This window comes from Talpa europaea (genome assembly GCF_964194135.1).
Source record: "Talpa europaea genome assembly, chromosome: 12".
NCBI classification, from domain to species: Eukaryota; Metazoa; Chordata; class Mammalia; order Eulipotyphla; family Talpidae; genus Talpa; species Talpa europaea.
The window spans coordinates 102,525,188-102,546,519 of record NC_140079.1 but is presented as its reverse complement, the minus strand read 5'-3'; the positions used below and the strand labels follow the sequence as shown (position 1 = coordinate 102,546,519).

Here is a 21,332-nt window from a genome sequence, read left to right as displayed (position 1 = left end):
GCGGGGTGCCCTCCCTGCAGCTAAAGCCTCAGCAGGGGCAAGGCCTGCCCGGGAACCGCTGCGGGCACAGCCCGCTGTACCTGAGGACTTGGCAATAAATAGCATCTCAGAGGCCCAGGGGGCGGGAGGGAGCCTGGGTCCTGGCGGCCACGGGCCTCTCTAAAGTGCTGAAGCCCAGGACGCAGCGCTCCGGGCACCTCGCGGGCAGGACGGGCGATAATACTGAGTGGGTCGGCGCCAGGGCCAGCGTGCTGCCGCTGCCCGGGCTAGGTGCTGCTGGGGTGGACCTTGTTCTTGGCGCGCAGAGAGGTCCTGCGGGGGCCCGGCCCCAGGCCCATGCCTCTGCTGGCTCTGGCCAGGCGGCTGGGCAGGGCTGGCCGTGGGCCTGGGGAGGGACTGGGGGGCGACGAGACGGGAGACCCGCCCATCCTGCGATGCTGCAGCCGCTGCAGCCGCTGCTCCAGCCGGTAGACGTCCTCCGTGGCCTGGTTGAGGCGGTCGAACTGGGCGAGCAGGGCCTCGAACACGGCCTGGAGGCGGGAGGGCTCCGGCTCTGCCAGCGGCCCGGGCCTGCTGTGGCCCCCGCCGGGCCCTTCCAGCTGGCTGGAGGCGGTGGAGGGGCGGGAGGCATCGGAGCCCCCGCTGGGCAGCGGCGCGTCCGGGGAAGCCTTGGACGACCGAGAGGGCAGCGGCTCCATCCCCTCAAAGCGGACTTTGTGGCGGAACTGGGGGCGGCACAGGGGCTCGGTCAGTCCGGCTGCGCCCTGGGCTCCGGGGCCCAGGGCGCGTCCCTCTCCCCCCCACTGGGCCGTACCCACCTCCTTGACCTTGCTGAAGCCCAGCCAGAGGCGCAGCCGCCGCAGGAAGAGCTCCACCATCTCGTAGTCCTGCGGCTCCCAGGCCGGGCGGTAGAGCTCCCCGCGCAGCGCCTGGTGCCGCCACCGCAGCAGCACCGCCCCGAGCCTCAAGGCGCCCCACAGCCGCAGGGCCCAGAGCCCCGCGCACAGCAGCGGGGCCAGGCGCCAGGCCTCCGCGGGGCACAGCGCGGGGCCCGCGGCCCCGGGGCACAGCGCCACCAAGGCCCGGGCCGCGGTCCGGAGCGAGTCGGCGCAGGAGGAGACCAGCTGCGGGGAAGGGGCGGCGTGAGGCCCGGGCCCCCGCGCGCCCCGCCCCGCGCCCGCCCCGCGCCCGCCCCGCGCCACCTACCAGGGCGGCCAGCTGGGCGTAGGCCGCCGCCAGCAGCGCCAGGCCGAGGGCCGCGCCCGCCAGCTCGGGCAGGGCGCGCCGCAGCGTCTTCCCGAACACCGACCACCGGCGCGCGAAGCGCAGCTGCTGGGCCGCCTGCGGGCACAGGGCGTCAGGGGCCGCCCCCCGCCCCCCGCCCCCCGGCCCCCGCCGCCGCCCCCCGCCGCCGGCCCCCCCCCCCGCCGCCGCCCCCCGCCCCCCGCCGCCCCCCGCCGCCGCCCCCCGCCCCCCGCCGGCCCCCGCCGCCCCCCGCCCCCCGCCGGCCCCCGCCGCCGGCCCCCGCCCCCCGCCGCCCCCCGCCGCCGCCCGCCGCCCCCCGCCGCCGCCCGCCGCCCCCCGCCGCCGCCCCCCGCCGCCCCCCGCCGCCCCCCGCCGCCGCCCGCCGCCCCCCGCCGCCGCCCCCCGCCCCCCGCCGGCCCCCGCCGCCGCCCCCCGCCGCCCCCCGCCGCCGCCCGCCGCCCCCCGCCGCCCGCCGCCCCCCGCCGCCCCCCGCCGCCGCCCGCCGCCCCCCGCCGCCCCCCGCCGGCCCCCGCCGCCGCCCCCCGCCGCCGCCCGCCGCCCCCCGCCGGCCCCCGCCGGCCCCCGCCGCCGCCCCCCGCCGCCCCCCGCCGCCGCCCGCCGCCCCCCGCCGCCCGCCGCCCCCCGCCGCCGCCCGCCGCCCCCCGCCGCCGCCCGCCGCCCCCCGCCGCCGCCCGCCGCCCCCCGCCGCCCCCCGCCGCCCCCCGCCGCCGCCCCCCGCCCCCCGCCGGCCCCCGCCGCCGCCCCCCGCCGCCCCCCGCCGCCGCCCGCCGCCCCCCGCCGCCCGCCGCCCCCCGCCGCCGCCCGCCGCCGCCCGCCGCCCCCCGCCGGCCCCCGCCGCCCCCCGCCGCCGGCCCCCGCCCGCCGCCGCCCGCGCGCACCTTGAGCAGCAGCAGGAAGAGCAGCGCGGCCGCCAGGCCCCGCGCCGAGGCGCCCAGCTGCGCCACCTGGTCGAAGCTGGTGAAGCGGCGCGGGCGGCGGCGCACGAAGCGGGCCCACTGGCGGTCGGCGGCGCCCAGCTGGGCCAGGCGCACGAGCGCCGCGGCCGCCGTCAGCAGCACCAGCAGCCCGCGCGCCCAGGCCGCCGCCCGCCCGGCGCGCCCGCGGCCCTCCCGGCGCCAGGCGCGCGCCTCGGCGCCCGCGAAGTGCAGCGCGAACAGCAGCAGCGCCACCTGCGGGGGGGGCGGCGGTGGGCGGGGCCGGGCGCGGGCCGGGGCGGGGCCCGGGGCGCCGTGGGCGGGGCCGGCGGGGCGGGGCCCGGGGAACAGGGGCGGGGCCTGCGGGGCGGGGCCCGGGGAACAGGGGGCGGGGCCTGCGGGGCGGGGCCCGGGGAACAGGGGGCGGGGTCCGGTGCGCCGTGGGCGGGGCCTGCGGCGCTGTGGGCGGGGCGGGCGGGGCGGGGCGGGGCCTCACCGACGTGAGCAGCGGCAGCGAGAGGCCGGCGCTCAGGCGCCGCAGGGCGAACGGGCGGACGCTGAGGGCGGCCACGGCTCTGCCCGCCGCGGGGAACTCGAGGCGCAGCGTGACGGCCGCGTGCAGCCCCACGGCCGGGCTGTAGCGCGTGAGCTCCACGAACACGGCGCGGCTCCTGCGGGGAGGGGCGCGGCGGGCTGGGCGGGGGCCGGGCGGGGCGCGGGGCGCGGGGCGGGCCGGGGCGCGGGGTGCGGGGCGCGGGGCGCGGGGCGCGGGGCGCGGGGCGCGGGGCGCGGGGCGCCCACCTGTTGTCGATCCAGCCGTGCTGCCGCAGGAAGGCCAGGCGCGCGCGGCTCTGCTCCAGGCCCGGCCCCAGCTCCTGCACGTAGCCGCCGCTGTCGTACACGGCGCAGTAGCCCCAGTACCAGGCCCTGCGGGAGGGGCGCCGCCTCAGAGGGGGGCCCGGCCCAGCGGGGCCCCTCGCCCCGCCCGGCCCTCGCCCTGCTCACCCCAGCAGGTCCGGCGCCGAGTAGGCCCACGCCTCCGAGGGCTCGTGGGCAGCGCTCCCCCAGCCAACGCCGTAGTCGCTGGTGCTGAAGCCCCCGGAGGCCGGCGCGCACCCCAGCGTCCCAGCACCAGGGGGGTCTGGGCAGGGCGCTGGAATCGGAGGCCGCTTACTGACCGCCCGCCACCTCTGCTGGCCCCCCTCGCGCCCCAGAACTCTACCCGCCCGCAAGCGGCAAATGAGCCGTGTCTCGCTCCCCGGCGGGGGCTGCCAACACCAACACGCGGGAGAGCCCACTCGGCTCACCTTCCTGCAGCCGCACCTGCCGCAGCCGCAGCGGCCCCAGCTCGGGGCTGGACTGGTTCCCGTGCACGTAGGGGAGCAGCACGCGGGACACCCACGGCCAGAACTCATCAGACCTGCAGGCACAGAGTCACCTGGCCCCACCCCACACCCCCAGGCTCCGAGGCCAGAGAAGGCCGCTGCTGCAGCCTGCCGGGGCAAGGGCAGCCATCTGGAGCCGTCACACACCCCTGCCTGCCACGCAGTCCCCAAACCGCATGGAGACTGCCCACCACCCTCTGGGGGCTGAAGGGACAGGGCAGGACGCAGGGATCTTGGTCAGTGTCGCCAGGCCAGCCCACCCGGCAGGGCATGGGCATGTGAATGCACGCGGGGTGTCCCTACCGGGTGATGGCCAGGAAGGCCCGGCTGTCCAGTTCCCGCTTGATGGTGCTCTGCAGGTGGTAGGCATGGCTGTGGTGGGACGCGTCCCCGTAGTTGGCCAGCAGAGTCACCAGCAGGAAGAGCATGTACACCAGGAGGCTCTGGGGAGCGGCCGGCCACGTTAGATGGCAAAACGCCCACGGCCAGGACACCTGGCACTGTGGATGGCGTGGACACCCCACTAGCTCCCTGCCGAGGGCCCAGAAAGTCCAGGCGGAGCTGAGCAAAGCTGTGGGTGCAGGGGCAGCGAGGGCTGGGGAGGGAGGGCGGACGGGGACTCACCCGCAGCATCCCGTGCAGCCTCTTGACCTTTCGCGCCTCCTCCTTGGCCAGAAAGAGCGCGAAGCCGTGGGGGGGGCGCACGCGGGGCACGCGCTCGCTCACGGGCGTCACGGCCGGGCTCTCCACCAGGGTGTCATCCTCATCTGGGTGCAGCCGCTTGGCCACCAGGGAGAAGTAGAGAGCCTCCGCCAGGACCTGCGCGGAAGCACGTCAGAGGCGCCCCGGGACCCGACCACGCCCACCCGTGCCTCCCGCTCACCTTGAGGGGCTCCCAGCCCAGGAAGGAGGCCAGGAAGCTGGCGCTGCTGGCGAGGAGCCATGAGACACTCACACGGGGCGGGAACCCAGCCCCCAGCCACGCCGAGGCCCCCACGGCCACGGCCACCAAGAGCAGGCTGAGCCCGTGGGCCAGGGCAGCGCACCAGGCCGGCAACAGTCGCTTCCGCAGCCCCTCCACCAGCCCTGCGGAGAGACGGTCAGCTGGCCGCGGCCCAAAGGGCAGGGGCGGGGCATCTGGGACACGAGCCCACCTGTCCTGGGGAGCAACGCGGCGGGGGGCTCTTCCCAGCTCAGGCCCGGGCCGGGCAGCCCCTTCGGGCCCAGCCTCTGCAGCATCAGGGCCTCTGTCCTCTCCCCCAGGGTGCCGCACCTGGACACAAAGCAGGCTGTGAGACCCCTCCCGGGATGAGGAGCCCTCAGTGCCTGGAGGCGGCGTTCCCTGGACTTCATCCCCCCCGGGACAGGGGGTCGCCCTGAGCCCAGGTGGACAGGGCGCCGGGGCTCAGCTTGGCCACCAACCGGCCGTCAGGGAGCCGGGCGCGCCCGCTCCTCTCCCCCACCTCCCGGCCGGGGCCCCTCGCCCGTGTCTGTGACCTGCACCGGCTCCATCCCGTCCCGGTACGCTTAGCGGGCGCCACCCTGGCAGCCGAATCCCTGCGCCGCTTCACACCAGCCAACCCCAGAGACCCCGGCCCGCCCCACACTGCGCAGCTCCACAGCCAGCAGCGGCCCCGGTGGCCCCAGGGGAAGGGCCGCTGCCAGGGAGGAAACAGCGCACGGAGAGGTAGTGCGTTGCTGGGGATGGGCACGCGGCATTTTTGAGCTCCAGCCGATCTTGCAGCCAGGAGAGCTCGGCCTTCCGACCTAGCCACGCCGCCCTGGGCTCCAGGGGCGTCTCCGGCTGGCCACCCAAGCGCGAGGGCTGCATGCCGCGGGCAGGCCCGGGAGCAGACCGAGGCAGGCGGCACGCGCTTCTGCTGGACTGGCCTCCGGTGAGGGGCAGCGCGGCCGCCTTGTGAGCGCAGCGACTGGGCCTGCAGGTCAGAGTCGCCGTCCTCCCAGCGCGTGTGCAGCATCACGCCGGGCGCAGCGCAGAGCCCTTGCCACAGAGACGCCCGAGTGCGGACACCTGCCCGCGGGAGCCGGGGTGCGGACGTGGGTGGCGCAGATGCAGCTCAGGTACCCGGGGCCAGCTCAATGTGTCAACAATGAGGGCTCAGAGCAGCAGCAGAAAGCGGGCACTCACAGGCCACCGAGCAGGTCAGCGTCTGCGTGGGTGTCCTGGGTGGGGGCCAGGTTCTGCCGGGTCAGGGCCTCGTCTGGAGGGAGCAGAGGCGCTGGTGGGTGAGGGGGTGCAGGGCCCTGCCGCCTCCCGCCCTGAGCCCTGGGCGCCCTCGCTCACCTGCAGCTGTGAAATACTTGGCTGGCGACGAGGGGCTGGCCAGAGAGAGGCCCTCGTCCTCAGCACCCCGTGCCAGCCGCTGCAGGGTGCTACCCACAATGCTTGGGTCGCTGAGCAAGTCTGGCCAGCTGAGCGTGCCCTCGCTGGACGGCCAGCACACCAGGCTGCGGGCAACACGGGGGGCGGGGCCCAGGGGCCATGTCCACTCACACGCGACACTCAGGGGCGGCCCGGGGCTCCCTCAGCAGCACCAGCCCAAGCTGAGCCTCGCTTTTCCTCCGGGACCCCCACCTTTTAGAGTCGCCCAGAAACAAGTCACTTGTCACTTGTCCAGCAAGGACCTGCGGAGAAGGGCACAGGGGACCTCAGGCTCAGTGCTGCCCAGAGCAGCAGGGCCCACCCTGCCCACAGGGCCCTGGCGGTGGCCCCACCTCAGCCCGAGGCCTGGGGGACGTGAAGAAGGAGCTGTCCAGCGCCGAGTCCAGGCAGCTGTCGGTGTCCAGGACGGGCCGTGCCATGGAGCTCGGGGGCCCTGCCACCTGAAGGGAGGGGTGGTCAGCAGGAGGCAGAGCACCTTCCCAGCAGCCCAGGCTCCAGATGAGGGCTGTCCAGAGAACGTTCTGGATAAACCCACACTCTGCAGCCACTGCCAGCTGTGTGCTCGGGAGCCCTGGAAGCTGACTGGTGACCGATAAGGAGTTGAATCTCATCTGACTTCAATTAAATATGAACAGCCACGCAAGACTCCCGGCGTCCAGACTGGACTCTGCGAGGAAGTCCCTGATGGTGGGGCGTGTGACCCCACATGCCGGGCCTTTGCTCAGGACCCCTGCCTGCGCCCTGCTGCCCGCTGCCCTGCCTGGTCACAGGAGGGGCCCGTGGGGGAGGCAGGAAGTGCTCTCCACTGCTTTCTGGAGTGGCTGTCAGCCCAGCTGGGCCTCTGCTCGCCTGCCACCTCCCCTCAGGTCAGGCCCGCTGGCTGCCTGTGGCCACACGTCCATTCTTCCCGAGTCACCTCGGGTGCTGGGAGTGTCCTCACTCCCCGCTGAGCTCTCTGGGCATGCCTTTTGTTTGTGCCACCTCCCAAATCATTTACTTCTGGATCTAGTCAAAGGCTGGGCAGTGTGGTCAGCCTCTTCAAAGGCTTGTGACCCCTATAGCCACCCCTCAGGCGGGGGTGAGGCAGCCAGCAGTCCCAGCTCCACCCTGGGAATCAGGCAGTCCCAGCCTACCTTGCTCCGGGACATTCGGAAGAGGAACAGGATGACCAGGTAGACAGGATAGACCACCACGCTAGACACCAGGCCGACGGCCACGGTGTCCACGCCCAGCGGGGTCAGCCTGGACACAGGCCGGGTGCTGTGGGGGGGAGGCGGGTGGGCTGGGCTGGGCCTGCGAGCAGGCGCTGCTGCGGGGCGTCCTGACCCCCACCCACGGGCACCCACCTGTAGGCTGCGTCGCCCACAACCCCGTACCACACGGCGTTGGCACCCAGGAAGAGGCAGAGCAGGACGATGCAGCAGGTGGCCCGCTGGACGCGAGTGAAGCGGCTCCGCGGCGGCCGGTCCCACACGGACAGCCAGATGTGCTTGTCGAAGAAGCCGCGCTGCAGCTCGGCCACCAGCAGGCGCCGGCAGTGCCGCAGGGCCGCGTCGCCTGGGGCGCAGGGAAGCCTCAGGCGGCTGCGGCGCGCGCCCCGCCCCCCTCCCCGCGGGGCGCCGGCTTACTCGCTGCCAGCACCTCCTTCTCCACCAGGCCCCCGTTGGCCTCGGTCTCCACCGACAGCCAGTCGTTGACCAGGAAGAAGGTGCTGCGGGCGCTCTGCAGGTCCCGGACGATCACGTGCTGCAGGAACCAGGCGGGGCTGAGGCCTGTGGGCGGGGCCGGGTCAGCGGGGCGGGGCCTGGCCAGGGGGCGGGGCCGCGGCGGGGCGGGGCCTGGCCAGAGGGGGCGGGGCGCGGCGGGGCGGGGCCTGGCCAGAGGGGCGGGGCGGGGCGGGGCGGGGCGGGGCAGGGCTGGTGGGGGCAGGGCCGGGGCGTGGACCCGGCAGGGGCGGGGCGCGCCTACCCCACCTTTGTTGTCGTGCCACACCCGGATCTTCCACACGCTGCCCAGGCTGTGCGGGGTGGCGATCTGGAAGATGTCCAGGCTGTTCCGGTGGAAGGCTCCATCCCCGTCCAGGTGCCGGTGGCCACTCCGGCTGTCCGCCCCATACAGCACAATGCCCACGTGTGCCGTGGTGCCTGTGGGGCAGGGAGGCTGCGCTCTGGGTCTGCTCCCGCCCAGCAGAACGGGGCCCAGGCCAGACCGCCAACGCCCCTCATCCGCAGAGCTGGGGCCTCAACCCACAGACGCAAGCGGCGCCCCCCGGGCACCGCCACCCACTGACAGAGCCAGCTGCCAGTGCAGCACCAGACCAAGTTCACGCCTGCTGCCCGCTGCCCGGGCCCCCAGCCAAGCCAGGCCCGGACTGCACGCACAGTGCGGGGTGTCAACAGGCCAAGGCCGACAAAGGGTGGCGACCAGTGGCCACAGAACCCGAGGAGCCGCCGGTGGCTGCAGGTGCGGCCCCAAGACCTCAGGCCGCAGCAGACTGCCACCGTCACGGGGACACTGGTGGTGACGGCGAGGACAGGCGGCAGAGGCCCTGGCGCCCACCAAGCACTAGTGGCAAGCTGGCGATTCGGGCAGACAGCAAGGGCGGGCAGGCGCGACTCCGGCCACGGAGAGGCCTGGGCCCTGCTGGGAGGCTGCTCGCAGGTGCTCACCAAAGCTCTGCCAGCCGCCACCTCACAGCCCAGGCCAGAGGCCCGTCCATCTGCGCTCTGGGGCAACCCTCCATTTCCGCTGCTGCCCCTGGCGCGCTGTGCACAGGTGCCCCTCCCCACCCCAGGTTCGCCCATCGGTACCGACGCAGGGGCCCCGCCACGGGGCGAGCCGCCCTTCTGCTGTGGGCTCCCACACTGGCCCCTGGGCAGCACCCAGACAGCTGCGCAGCAGCCCAGGACCGCCCACAGCCCGCCCTCACCTGAGCCTCGGCCCCAGCCGGTTTTGACCAGGATCTCGTACTTGAAGCGGCCCCCCTGCCCGCAGAAAGGGATGACGCGGACCCGGCTGACGTCCAGCAGGTCCAGCTTCCTCAGGACCACGACCATGACCGCGTAGGTCGCCAGGCACACGGCACATGTCAGCAGGACCACGTAGTTCACAGTGGACGTGGGCTCCTGGGGAAGAACCGTCAGGCCCGGGCAGCGCCCACCCCCCGCTCCTCGGGTGGCAGTGGCCTTCACTCACCGGGAAGATGAAGTGGACACGGCTGGGCGGCACAAACAGGCTGGCCCCAAAGGCAGTGAGGTGGCGGGTGAGGCAGACGGCCTGGTGAGGAGAGGTCCCGTCCAGCGGCACGAGCCCCTCCGTCCGCCACGCCAAGTCCTCCTCACTGAAGTACTGGCACAGGGACGAGTACAGCCCCACCGACACCTCCAGCGCCGACCAGCGGAAGTGGCTGGTCAGGTTCAGGTAGTAGCGCCCGCCGGGGGCCCGGGTCCTGCGGAAGCGGCGAGTCACAAGCGCGACCCACGGGCCAGCGCCCGCGGCTCCAGCGAAGGCCCCCGAGGGCACAGCCTGCCCTGCCCGCCTGCCGCAGCCCCCGCGGGGCGCTCACCCCGGGGCGATGAAGAAGGTATAGGGCCTGTGGTCCTCGCCCGCCAGCGCCCGCAGGCTGATCCTCCTGCTGGCGGAGCAGTTGTGCTCGCTGGGCTGAGGGGCCGTATGCAGGTAGACAGCCAGGTAGGGCTCCGGCTCCTCGGGCAGGTAGCGCTCTGGGGAGGCACATGTGGGTTCGATACCCACCCCGAGCAGCTTCTCTCACCACCCGGAATCCCTGGGGCACAGAGAACCCCAGGATAGGACAGGCCTCGCCAAGGCTTGGGCCCCTACCGTCGAGCACCGTGTAGGTGAGCTGCAGATGCAGCCCGGCCTCGGGGTTGCTATTCTCAGAGGTGACCACAACGCTAACTGAGGCCCAGGGCTGGAGAACAGCAGAGCCGGCGGGGCGGCGGAGCCCCCGGGCCGCCTGGTCCGAGCTGCTGGGCACCGTCACCACGATGGCACGCTCCGAGGCCAGGTGGCCGATGGGGATGTGGGCACCCGCCTCCGTCTGGAAGGCCATGGACGCCACCTTGGTGGACACGGTGTAGTTGCTGATGTAACCGAAGGGGAAGGGGTTGGAGTCGACCAGGAAAATGAGCTGCACCACGTCGCTGAGGTTGGACAGGGCGCCGCTGAAGGCCGGGGGGATGGAGAAGTGGCAGCCGGGCCCCACGGCGTCGCCGTAGCACAGCAGGCCCCGCGGGTCTGCACGCTTGCCCTGAGCCACAATCTCCTCGCCCGCCAGCGTCAGGGGCTCCTCGTTGAGCACCCGCGAGCGCATGAGAATGCGCATGAGAGCCGAGGACAGGTGGTAAGCCCTGGACGCCACCATCAGCGCTGGCGAGTCCGGCTCGGTGCCTGGCTCCGGGCGCGGTGGGGCCTGCACATCCTGCACGTCCGCGCTGGCCAGGTGGATGAGGCCGCCTGCGGGGGAGACGTGTGGGGGGGTGGGCCAGGGGGACGAGGCCACCTGCAGGGGAGAGGTGGGGGGTGGCAGGGAGCTGCAGGTGGGCGGGGCGGCAGCACACCTGTGATGTTGAGGATGCTGTCGGCGATGGCGGTGGGCGTCCCAGTGCCGGCCGCCGTCTCCTGCTGCAGGATGCGCATCATGGTCTCCAGCTTGTGCAGTGTTGGCTTCAGGCAGGAGCGGCAGACCAGCTCCCTGCGGGACACCTGTAGACCACTCGTCAACCCCAGCACCCCCCATGGCCCAGACCCAGGTTGTGGCCTCAGGACTCGCAGACAAAGCCCAAGGGGGCAGAGTGTTCCCTGCTGCCTGGCACCTGCCCACTCAGATGCCCCGTGGCAGGCAGCCCCCCAGGCTTCCGCTCCCCACGCCTCTGCACCCAGCTCTGCACGGGCAGCACATGGCCTCGCAGTGGGAGTGACTGGTCCGCGTGAGCACAGGCCGCAGGGCCAGCCCCTCACCCGACCCCTCCCACTGAAGCCACTGTGGCCGCAGGTGCCGGGTGCAGCCAGAGGCTCCTACCGTGCACTGGGCCAGTGCGGCTGCGATCTGCTGGATGTCGTCCACGGTGTGGACGCGCAAAGACACCAGGGTCTCTGTGACGTTCTTGCGTATCTGGGCCCGGAGCTGCTGCTGCTGCTCAGGTTCCTCAGCTGCCACCAGGCTCTGTTCGTGCTGCAAGTGGCAGGGCGCGGTCAGCGGCCCCAGGACCCTGACCCCGGGGTGGGCAGGCGCAGCCGCGGACGTCCATGCGGAGGCAGCAAATCGAGCCCCAAGCACCTTGCCCAAGTGCAAGGGGGGTTTGCTCAGGAACCCCGCCTGGATGGGGCGCGAGGAGGTGCGTGGGGCAGCCGGTGGGTAGGGCAGCCGGTGGGTGGGGGCGGCACAGCAGGAGCCGCTCCAGAGTGTCAGGGGCTGGCTGGGCGCAGACCCTGCTAACCTCATTGAGCACAGTGATGAGGGCCAGTGAGTACTCGATGACGTGCTGGGGGTCAGCCTGCCGCAGCAGCCCAGGCAGCCTGCCCTCTGTCAGGCTGTGCAGCCAGGCCGTGAGGTCCGCAGGGCGGCCGGGGGTGGCGCCAGGGGGCTCGGGCAGAGTGATGGCCAGAGACCTGCGTGCAGAGGATGGTGAGCGAGGCCCCACCCTGCAGCCCCGGCCCCCGCAGCCCCACACACCTGTTGAGGGCCACCACGGCGGCACCCAGCTGGTCCTGCACCACCACGGCCAGGCCCACCAGGAAGTGGGGCCCGAAGCCAGGTGGCAGCACAGCTCCGTAGGCGGCGAGGCTGCCCTTGTAGACACAAAACTCCTCACAGTGGCCCTGGCGGCAGCGCCGCAGCAGTAGGGCATACACCAGGGGTGCGCCCGCGTCCTCAGCGTCTTGCCAGCCTGTGGGGGTGGTAGGTCAGTGGGCAGTGGGCAGGCCCGGCGGCGCCCCCACCTGGGCCGGCCGGCTCACCCGCACAGGTGAAGTGCACCGTGGTGGTGAGGGCGCGCACGGTCTCCAGCGGGAAGAGGCGGCAGGAGCCACCCCGTGGGGGCTGGTTGGCGGCCAGACGGATGGAGGCGCAGCCCTCTTCCTGGCCCGTGGGCCCCAGCACAGTCAGCGTGAAGACGTAGCCCTCGCCGTCCCGCAGCACGCCCCGCCGCACCACCAGCCGCAGGTCCGAGCTGCCCGTGGACGTGGTTGTCTCATCCAGCACCAGCGTCCGGTTGCTGAAGGTACGAGCGGCCCAGCGCTGCGGGGGGACAGGTGCTCAGGGGCGGCCGCGCCTCTGCGGGGCCTACCCACCCCGACCCCACTCACCCCTTGCTTGGCGCCGCCACTGCAGTTGTCGCAGCGGCCCTCCAGGTACACGTAGGAGCTGCGACTGACCGCGTACACGGCCTGCGCCCTGCAGGACACGCACTCCAGGGACACGATGGGCACGCGGCCGCTCCGGATCAGCACCTGGTGGCGGGGCGGATGGGGCTAGACTTGGCCCGCTCCTGGGCAGGCCCAGAGGTACCTGGTGCCGGGGCGGCCCCAGGCCCAGAGGCTGTCGCCCCAGGATCCGGCCAGGGATCCGTCTGGCCTCGTGCCTCCAAAGCTGGGGCGTCCTCTAAGAGACCACACGGGGCTCATTCTCTGCGCCTTGGGACTGTCCTGGGGCTGCCCGCAGGGCACAGGCGCCCGCCCCGCCCGGCGCTGGCTACCCCGGGACAGGTGGACGGGCCTCAAGGTGGGGCGTGCCCGGGGCTGTGGGCGGGGCCCGGGCGGGGTGGGCGGGCGGGGCGGGGCTTCCCTGGGGCGGGGCCGCTCGCACCGTCTGGTTGGTGGCCTCCTCCCTGCGGCCCGCCTTCCACACGGCCAGGCTGAAGGTGTACTCCACGCCGGCCTGCAGGCGCTCCCGGGGGATGGTGACCAGGCTGCTCCCGCGGGGCCCGAAGTTGAGCGCACACCCGCCGCTCGCGTCCTGCAGCCACAGGGGGCGTGAGCGGCCGGCCTCCCGCGCCGCCCGCCGGGGGTAGCTGGGGACGGGGCCGCGGCCGCGGGGGTGCTGACCCGCGTGGAGGCCTCGCAGGCCCAGTGGAAGCTGAGCGGTGTCTGGTCGCCGTCCTCCAGGTTGGGGTCGTAGGACTTGCTGCCGTCCAGCACCAGGTCCTGCGTGTCCGACCACACGCGGTAGGAGCCGCCCTCCACAATGGGGACCAGGCGCTCGGGGGCCACCGTCACATTGGCCTGGATGCTCCGTGCCAGTGGTGTGTCCCCAAACGCCACCACGAACACGAAGCAGTAGTGGCCCACGGGCAGCGCCAGGCGCGGCACCACCAGCTGCGGCCGGCTAGTGTCCACACCAGGCAGGGCCACGCGGGTCAGGGGCCGGGGCCGCTGGCAGCTGGCCGCCCGGTACACCTCCCAGCGGTACTCTGTCTGGTAGGTGACGCAGCCCCGCAGGTCCACATGAGCCTCCAGGTAGTTGCGCTGGGCGCGCCGCATGAGCACTTGCAGAGGCAGGGCCACGTCCACCTGGGGCTCGCTGCAGGCCAGCACATGCACAGTGACCGTGGCCTGGGCCACAAAGAAGCTTACCAAGTTGGAGGCGTTCACCTCCACGCGGTAGTCCCCAGGCCGCAGGTAGGTATGCTCAGCCCAGGGCTCCCGCGTGTCCTGCGCCGCCCCGTCCCCGAAGTCCCAGCGGAAGGCCGCGTGCCGGGGGCTGGGGCTGGTGGCCGCCTGGAAGCGGGCAGAGCGGTTGGTGAAGCAGCGGCCACCCCGCAGCACCACGTGCTCGATCACGTCCTGGACCTGGACCACCAGTGTGCAGTTCTGCCCGCCAAGCTCGTTAAAGGCACGCACGTGGATCTCCAGCAGCCCCGCGGCCACGGGTGTGTAGGCCACGTCACGGCCAGACAGGATGACCAGCGAGTCCCCCTGCACCTTCTGCAGGGAGAAGTACCAGGCGTAGGCCACACGGGAGCCCCGCTGCACACGGGCAGTGAAGTTGCGCTCGGCACCCGTGGCGATGCCCGGCTCACAGCAGTCAGGCACCTGTAGCCCAGCCACGGCCTCCAGCACCAGGACACGCACCTGCGCCTGGGCCCGGCTCACCCGATTCTCGGCCTGCACAGCCACCAAATAGTCCCCGACCCGTGGGAAGCTGCGGGAGAAGCGCGGCCCGGGCAGCGTTTCGGGGCCGGCCCCATTGACCTGCAGCTGGAAGCTGACCATCGAGCCAGCGGCCAACAGCACCTGGAAGTGGACCAGCTGCCCGGGCTCCACCACCTTGCTGCTTGCCCACAATGCCAGGCCCAGGACAGGCACCTCTACGGTGAGGTTGTGCGCGGCTGTGGCCCAGCTGACCGCGTTGGAGGCATTGAGGCGGATGGAGAAGGCGCCGGCATCGGGGAAGACCACGGCCACATGCTGGCCACGCCTCTCTCCGGCCGGGACGGCCCAGCACCAACTCACGTCGGTGCCCGCAGCTAGCTGCCCCGAGAAAGACATGGCGGAGCCGGCCGCCACGACGCGGGCTGCCGACTCACCAGCCTGGATGCTGAGCCCACTCACGGGCACCTGCACGGCCACCTCAATGGTGGCATTGGCTGAGCCCAGTTGGTTCTGGGCTGTGACCGTGACCCAGTGCAGCCCGGGGGTGGGGAAGATGTGGGTGGTGGCCGGCCCCAGGGTCTCCCAGCTTGGCCCTGCCTCCAGGGACCAGGTGTAGACGACGCCACTGCCCCCGGCCAGCTGAGCAGCGAGGGCGACCCGCGTGCCGACAGCCGCCGGGTTGGGGGAGGCAGACACGGCCAGCCCGCCCATGGGCTCCACGAAGTCCACAGTGCGGTTGGCTGAGGCGCTGCCCAGCATGTTGGTGGCCCGCAGCTGGATGTGGTAGGTGCCGGCCGTGGGCACGGTGAGTGAGAAGGCTCTGCCACTGCCGACCAGGGTTGGGCCGCCGCCGTCCCGCTGGGCAGTCCAGCTATAGGAGACATTGGTGCCGTCCCTGACTGTGGCCTGCAGCTGCAGTGTGAGGTTGGTGGGGAAGCAGCAGCCGCGGCCACCAGCCACCTGCAGGCCCTCGATGTGCCGCAGGACGGAGATGAAGATGCTGTCCTGGGCAGCGCCCACCTCGTTCTCAGCTGTGACGATGATGTTGAAGGTACCCACCGAGCGGAAGGTGTAGGAGATGGTGGGGCCGCCGGGGATGGGTGTGCAGCGGTCACAGAGGACCCAGGAGTAGTGCACGTCGCTGCCCGCCTCCAGGGCGGTGCTGAAGCTCACGCTGCCGTTGAGCGGCACCACGGTGCGGCTGGCGTTCACGCTGAGCCCCCGCACCCGCCGCTGCACCGTGACATTGAGCCGGGCCTCGCTGCGGCTCACCTCGTTCCAGCCGGACACCCTAATGGCAAAGCAGCCCGTGCTGCTGTAGGTGTGGGTGACGGCCGCAGGGCCCTCGAAGCGCCTGCCGTCCCCCAGCTCCCACAGGTAGGTGGCAGGGCGCCCCCGGCCCAGGGCCGAGAACAGGTGGGGCTGCTGCAGCTCCAGCGCCCGGGAGCCGTTGACTGCGATGCCCGTGAGCTCCACGGGCTCCTGCACCTCCACCAGCGCCGAGTCGTTGGCGGCGGAGACGTTGTTGGACGCGGTGACCGTCACCAGGTAGGAGCCTGCATCTCGGTAGGTGAACGTCGCCTCCTGGCCCCCAGCGTGGGCGGCGGCGTCCTCGGCCCCGGAGTCCCAGGTGAAGCGGTACGGGAAGGGGGGCCAGGCGCGCGCTGCCAGCCGGGCCACGTCCCCCAGCCGCACGAACTGCCGCTCGGGCCGCAGCGTGACGTTGCCCAGCTCGGGCTCCACGCAGATGCTGGTGAAGTAGTGCGCCTTGTTGGCATGGCTGGACAGCACCAGCGCCAGGGGGAAGGTGCCGCTGCGCGTGAAATTGTGGGTCACCGAGGGGTCCCCCTGCACGGTGGTGTTGGACGAGCCATCCCCGAAGGTCCAGTCAAAGACGTAGTGGGCCGGGTCGCCTGTGACGTGCGCCGTGAGCCGGGCGTGGGGCTGTGTGGGGATGCAGGCTGCCGGCTCGAGCCGCAGCACCTCCAGCACAAACACCTGCACGGGCAGGCTGCGGGCCAGGTGGCCGGCGGGGCTGGACGCCTCCACGGTCACCGTGCTGTTCTGCGCCCGCAGGTACACATGCTCCACCGTGGCCTCGGGGCCCGTGAGCACCGTGCCGTCCCCCATGTCGAACGTCCACGTGACGTTGTCGCCTGACTCCAGGGAGGCGCTGACCACAGCCGGCGCGCCCTGCTCCACGGCCGGCGGCAGGCGCACGCTCAGGCCGCGCAGCTCCTCTAGGACACGGACGCGGGCACAGGCGGCGCGGCTGCTCACCGTGTTGTTCGCCTCCAGGCAGACGCGGTAGGCGCCCCCCGCCGCATAGGTGTGGCTGACCACAGGCTGCTGCCGCCGCGCCACCGGAGAGCCGTCCCCGAAGTCCCAGGAGTAGAGAACGCCCCCTGGGGCGGGCAGCGGGTCTGGGGAGAAGGCGACGGGCCGGCCGGCCACCAGGACCCGGCTGCCCACGGCCACGACCACAGCGGGCAGGGCGGCTCGCACGCTCACGGGCACCTGCCGCGTCAGGTTCTCGAAGGCGTTGGACACCAGCAGGGTCAGGTTGTACTCACCTGGGGAATGGGCCGAGTGGGGTGGGACTGGGCGCTGCGCAGCAGGAGCCCCGGGGCAGCGCACACCCGGGGAGCACTGCAGACCAGCCCAGGCAGCAGGAGCGGCCGTTGGCATGGGCAGGAGCAGCCGTGCCAGGCACGCTGGTAGGGGTGCGCAGGGCAAAAGCGAGGCCCTGCTTACTCTGCGTGCCATGGGTAAAGCCTCTGGAGTTTCCACGTCACCGAAGGGGATGTTTCCACGTCCCCCTTCCCCCGCAAGACAGGCTCAGGGTTGACAAGAGGGTCCAGCAGATTCGAGCCATGGTGCCCGGCGCCCCCACCCCTTGCCGGGATGCCCTCCCTCACCTGGCGGGATGGCTGGCCTCACCTGGGGCGGTATAGGTGTGTGAGGTGCTGTGCTCCACCTGCACCTGGGCCACCGCGGGGTCTGGCGCCTGGAACGACTCGTTGTAGGGGGGCTTGAACCAGCTGGTCACCTGCTCTCCGTCCCCAAAGGTCCACCTGCCAGGGCAGCAGTGGGCAGGCTGTGGGGACAGGCTCATGATGACCCCTGCTCCGTCCGATGGGGGAGGCCAGACCCAAGACCCTTACAGGAAAGTGACATCCACTGCGGTATCCACCAGCACCTCGGCGGCCAGCACCAGTGTGGCATTGCAGGGCAGCACAGGCGGCACCGCAGACACGCGCAGGACACGCATCCTGTGCATCCGCGCCACCGTGACGTTGTAGCTCACTGTGACATTGCTCACATGGTTGGAGGCAGTCAGCTGGGGGGGAGAGGTGGCAGTGAGCAGCGGCCAGCGCCCTGGGCAGTGTGCACAGAGCCCACCCCACACTCACCCACGGCTGCAGCAGGGTCCTCGGGAGCAGGGGGACAGAAAGCAGGAGTGAGACACGGCCCCTCACCCCAGGCCACCCTCCAAGCCCCCCCACCCCAGGCCGCCCCCCACCGAGAGCTTGAAGACGGCTGTGCTCTGGTAGATGACGTTGAAGACCACATTGTGGAAGGTGAAGGACTGCTTGTCGTCGATGGTCCAGCGGAAGGCCACGTCCGAGCCTGCATCCACCACCGGGCTGTACCTCTGCAGGACAGGCAGCGGGGCCTGTGACCGGCCGTCTGCCCCACTGGACACGCCCTGGGGCTGGCTGCGGGGGCTTCCAGGCCCAAGGGGAGGGGCCCGGGATGCTGGGCCTGACCCTCTCCAACTCATCTCCCCCCTTGGAAAGTGGACCTGGCTCCATGGCCGGGAAGAGCAGCCCCCACCCCGCCCGCTTTGGGCCCTGCTCTGCCCCTATTCCACAGCCTGCGGCAGGAAGGCCATGACCTGGCCCGACTCTGCCATCTGCCGCATCGCCGGGGGATGGTGTGACAGGCTTGCGGGGACCAGGGCCGCGCCACAGGGGCAAACCCTCAGGGCACCCCTCCCGAGGCCCCAGGGTGAGGCTGCTTGGGGGGGTGGCCGGCGGGCACAGGGCGGGCAACCCAGGGAAGGGCAGCCCCTTCTGGGCGTGACACTGGCCCTGGATGCAGTGCTGGGGCTGCAAGGGCAGGATGGGCGGGCACTCACCACCAGCACGCCCTGCAGCACTCGGGCCTCGGGGCTGGGTATGGCACGCAGGCCACAGACGGGCTCCTCGGCCCTCAGCGGCAGGCTGAGGCGGGCACGGCCGGCGCCGCTCTCCACCAGCACCTCCATGGTGAGCTCGCCCTCTGGGAGCCGGGGCAGCACTAGCACTGAGAACAGGGTGCCATTGGCCTCCCGGGCACAGCTGGGCACCAGGGTAGCCGCCTGCGCAGGGCACTCGGCTAAGAAGGGCGCGCTGGCGTTGCCCCCAGGCCAGCGTGCCGAGGCCGTGGCATTGGCCCCCGCGTCCACCTGGAGCACCAAGACTGAGCCCACAGTGGGGACGTAGCGGCGGCCATCCTGGGGGGTGGGGTGCAGGACCCGCAGCCCGGCCACTGGGGACAGCACGTCAAAGCGGCAGGACAGGTCGTGCCTGGACACGCTGTTGCCCACTGTGGCTTGGACCTCGTAGCGGCCAGGACGCCGGAGACCCGGGTTGGGCCCTGGGCCCAGCAGCGGGGTCACCCGCTCCGTGGCGGCCAGCAGCCGCAGGGCGCAGTGGGGGCCGGCCGGTGCGGGCTGCAGCTGGGTAGGCAGGTGGGCCAGCCAGGCCAAGGCATGGGCGGTGAAGTGTGGGGCGGCGGGGCCGGGCGCCGGGGGACACCGCAGGAGGGCACCAGGGCCGGCATCGTGCTGCAAGCTCACGAGGTCCCCGGGGAGCAGTGGGCCATCCAGGCCCCCTAAGGCCACCTATGAGAGAGGGTGGCAGGGCTGCATCCAGTCCTCAGTGGGCCACTCAGGGCCTAGAGGGCAGCAGCATCCCCCAGTAACCAGCCCTCCCCACAGGGCCCCAGAGGGAGGCAGCTGGGGACAGCCCAGGGCAGACAGAGGCCGCAGCCAGTGGGCGCCCTCTGCGGGGCCTGCGGGCAGGACGTGCCACAAGGAGGGTCCTCTGGAGACACCGGGACCCTGGGAGGTCTGAGCTAGGGGCAGTGGGCAGGGCTGCAGGGCTGTGCAGGGGGCCCGCACTGTGTCAGGGGTGGTGGCCAGGCCAGGGGCACGCACCGAGTACTGGGCGGGGGGCCCTGGGGGCACGGTGAAGAGGGACTCCTTCCATAGCACAAAGGTGGCCCCGGGACCTGCCTGGGGCCCGCTGGCGCAGGCCTGAGGGTGGCAGGGGGCACCCAGTGGCAGGCAGACGTTGGAACTGGGGCACTGGCACCCCTCAGGCGGGCACGCAGGGGCCAGCTCAGTGTCGTTGTCCAGGCTCCTACCCTCAGAGTCACTGCTGTTCTCAGGGGACGCTGCAGGAGGGGGGTGGCAAGGACCCCAATTCATGAACAGGTCACCAGCAAGCACCCCCACAGCACCAATCCCATCGGCAGCCCTGCCCTGCCAACACCGACCCCAGCTTGGAGCTGCAGGCACCCGCCCACTGCAGGGCCGGAGCCACCCAGGGCACAGGGACACTGGTGGCCAGCGCCCCGGCCGCCCAGCGCAGGGAGAGCCCCACCTGCTCCTGCCCGGGGCCGGAACACCTGCAGCCTCAGCTGAACGGGCTGGTCGAGCTCCTGGGTCCCAAACTCAGCCGCGGTGATGAAGGCCTCGCGGCCCAGGCCCGGGAGCACCAGCACCTGCAGGCGGGGACCCTCAGCCCAGCAGACCTGGCCCCAGTCGGGTCCCCCAGCCCCTTCTGGAGAGCGGAGCCTCACTGGGCCGGCACAGCGCCCTTGGGGAAGCTGGTCCCATGCGCCGGGAGTGGCAGGTCCCTGCCTGGGGCCTAAAAGCCCACAAACACCCAGAAAAGGCTCAGGAGGGGGCCAAACCCCCAGGCCGGCCTTCTGGGCCCCTGCACTGGGCACACTGGACTCAGTGAAGCGGGAGGAGGCAGCGGGCCTCAGGGAGGGCTCCAGGACCGGCCTACCTCCACAGGGCCCCGGGCGGCTGAGAGGGCCTCCAGCTGTGCCAGGGGGCTTAGGGGCCCCTGCAGGTCCCCGCTGGGCGCTCCCACCAGGAAGGTCTGTGCATCCCACACGGGGCCTGGGGAGGACAAGCCCGGTGAGGTCCAGGTGGGGGGCGGGGCAGCAGGGGGAGGGCGGGCGGGGGGGGGTGGGGAGGGTGGGGGCCGACGCACCTCCGGGGCGCAGCTCGCAGACGAAGCTGTGCGGCGAGGAGCACAGGTCCGTGTTGCACTGCCCGGCAGGCCCCAGGCGCACACAGCGCTCAGCCGTGGCGGGGTGCGGCTCCCCGGGCAGCCAGTTCTGGCAGCTCTCCAGGCTGAAGGTCTCGCCCCGCGGCGCCGGGCCCGCCTCCACCCCGTCCACCGCCGAGAAGCCTATCCACACGTCCAGGCTCCTGAGGGCGGTGGGGCAGGGTGCGCACTCAGGGAGGCCCCCAGAATGGCACCCCTCCTCCGGGGAGTCTGCACCCGGGAGCAGGCAGGTGGGCCCATCCTTGCCATTCAGGCCACAGGGTGCCCAGAGTGTGCGCCCAGGCCCAAGGGGCCCCTCTGCAGGGGAGCCAGGGGGCTCCAGTCCCATGCTCTCCCGGCCGGGGCAGGCGCTGTGGCCCAGCATGACCCGGGGACTCCCAAAGCCCACCGGGGGAAGTGCTCTCTGGAGGGGCGGGTGTCCAGAGGCCCTGGGGTGTGGGCCACCCTGCCACCAGGCAGGGGCTGCGTGGCTGCACAGGGTCCAGGGTGTCCCACCCGGAGGGGCCCCAGGACACGGGCACGCAGCCCACCCCTCTTGCACCCACGTGCGGAGCTGATGCGAATGGCCATCAGGGGCACAAGAGGGTCCCGCCCAGGCCCCAGCCGCACCGGCCCCTCCCGTCTCCGGCACCCCCCAGCATTCCAGAGCCCCGGCCCTCCTGGGGTGGGCACAGCACCTGGTGACCTGCGAGACCAGGAAGTGCTGCACGGCGGCACTGTCCACCATGGCCAGGGCGGCCCCAGCCCAGGCCCGGCACTGCTCCTGCGCCTGGAGCCAGGCCGCCTTCTCGGCCACCAGGCGGTAGCAGTGCCCGTTGCTGGGGAAGATGGCGGTGTCCGGCGGGCAGAGCGGGTGCACCACTGGAGGTGGGCAGGCAGGGGTCAGGCATGGCCCTGCCTG

General features: G+C 72.7%; 1 protein-coding gene across 1 annotated transcript in view; it reads right to left on the bottom strand.

Annotated features, from left to right (window-relative positions):
- Positions 1-266: 266 nt before the first annotated feature.
- The window catches only part of PKD1 (polycystin 1, transient receptor potential channel interacting), a gene marked incomplete at both ends in the record, with an annotated part of 29,940 nt that continues 8,874 nt past the window's right edge, over positions 267-21,332 (bottom strand). The window contains 41 exons of the mRNA XM_084250270.1: positions 267-725; positions 819-1,124; positions 1,207-1,341; positions 2,145-2,435; positions 2,677-2,851; positions 2,982-3,107; positions 3,186-3,333; positions 3,488-3,600; positions 3,869-4,008; positions 4,190-4,384; positions 4,449-4,651; positions 4,720-4,838; positions 5,715-5,787; positions 5,871-6,034; positions 6,162-6,211; positions 6,302-6,409; positions 7,103-7,229; positions 7,316-7,526; positions 7,598-7,741; positions 7,943-8,113; positions 8,899-9,094; positions 9,165-9,417; positions 9,535-9,691; positions 9,810-10,445; positions 10,550-10,694; positions 11,011-11,163; positions 11,429-11,600; positions 11,665-11,878; positions 11,949-12,228; positions 12,297-12,440; positions 12,796-12,945; positions 13,035-16,654; positions 17,022-17,155; positions 17,246-17,421; positions 17,605-17,736; positions 18,223-18,969; positions 19,285-19,523; positions 19,733-19,853; positions 20,144-20,259; positions 20,354-20,574; positions 21,109-21,292. Of these exons, the coding sequence (XP_084106396.1) occupies positions 267-725; positions 819-1,124; positions 1,207-1,341; positions 2,145-2,435; positions 2,677-2,851; positions 2,982-3,107; positions 3,186-3,333; positions 3,488-3,600; positions 3,869-4,008; positions 4,190-4,384; positions 4,449-4,651; positions 4,720-4,838; positions 5,715-5,787; positions 5,871-6,034; positions 6,162-6,211; positions 6,302-6,409; positions 7,103-7,229; positions 7,316-7,526; positions 7,598-7,741; positions 7,943-8,113; positions 8,899-9,094; positions 9,165-9,417; positions 9,535-9,691; positions 9,810-10,445; positions 10,550-10,694; positions 11,011-11,163; positions 11,429-11,600; positions 11,665-11,878; positions 11,949-12,228; positions 12,297-12,440; positions 12,796-12,945; positions 13,035-16,654; positions 17,022-17,155; positions 17,246-17,421; positions 17,605-17,736; positions 18,223-18,969; positions 19,285-19,523; positions 19,733-19,853; positions 20,144-20,259; positions 20,354-20,574; positions 21,109-21,292 (11,648 nt within the window). The remainder of the gene's footprint in view (positions 726-818; positions 1,125-1,206; positions 1,342-2,144; positions 2,436-2,676; positions 2,852-2,981; positions 3,108-3,185; positions 3,334-3,487; positions 3,601-3,868; positions 4,009-4,189; positions 4,385-4,448; positions 4,652-4,719; positions 4,839-5,714; positions 5,788-5,870; positions 6,035-6,161; positions 6,212-6,301; positions 6,410-7,102; positions 7,230-7,315; positions 7,527-7,597; positions 7,742-7,942; positions 8,114-8,898; positions 9,095-9,164; positions 9,418-9,534; positions 9,692-9,809; positions 10,446-10,549; positions 10,695-11,010; positions 11,164-11,428; positions 11,601-11,664; positions 11,879-11,948; positions 12,229-12,296; positions 12,441-12,795; positions 12,946-13,034; positions 16,655-17,021; positions 17,156-17,245; positions 17,422-17,604; positions 17,737-18,222; positions 18,970-19,284; positions 19,524-19,732; positions 19,854-20,143; positions 20,260-20,353; positions 20,575-21,108; positions 21,293-21,332) is intronic.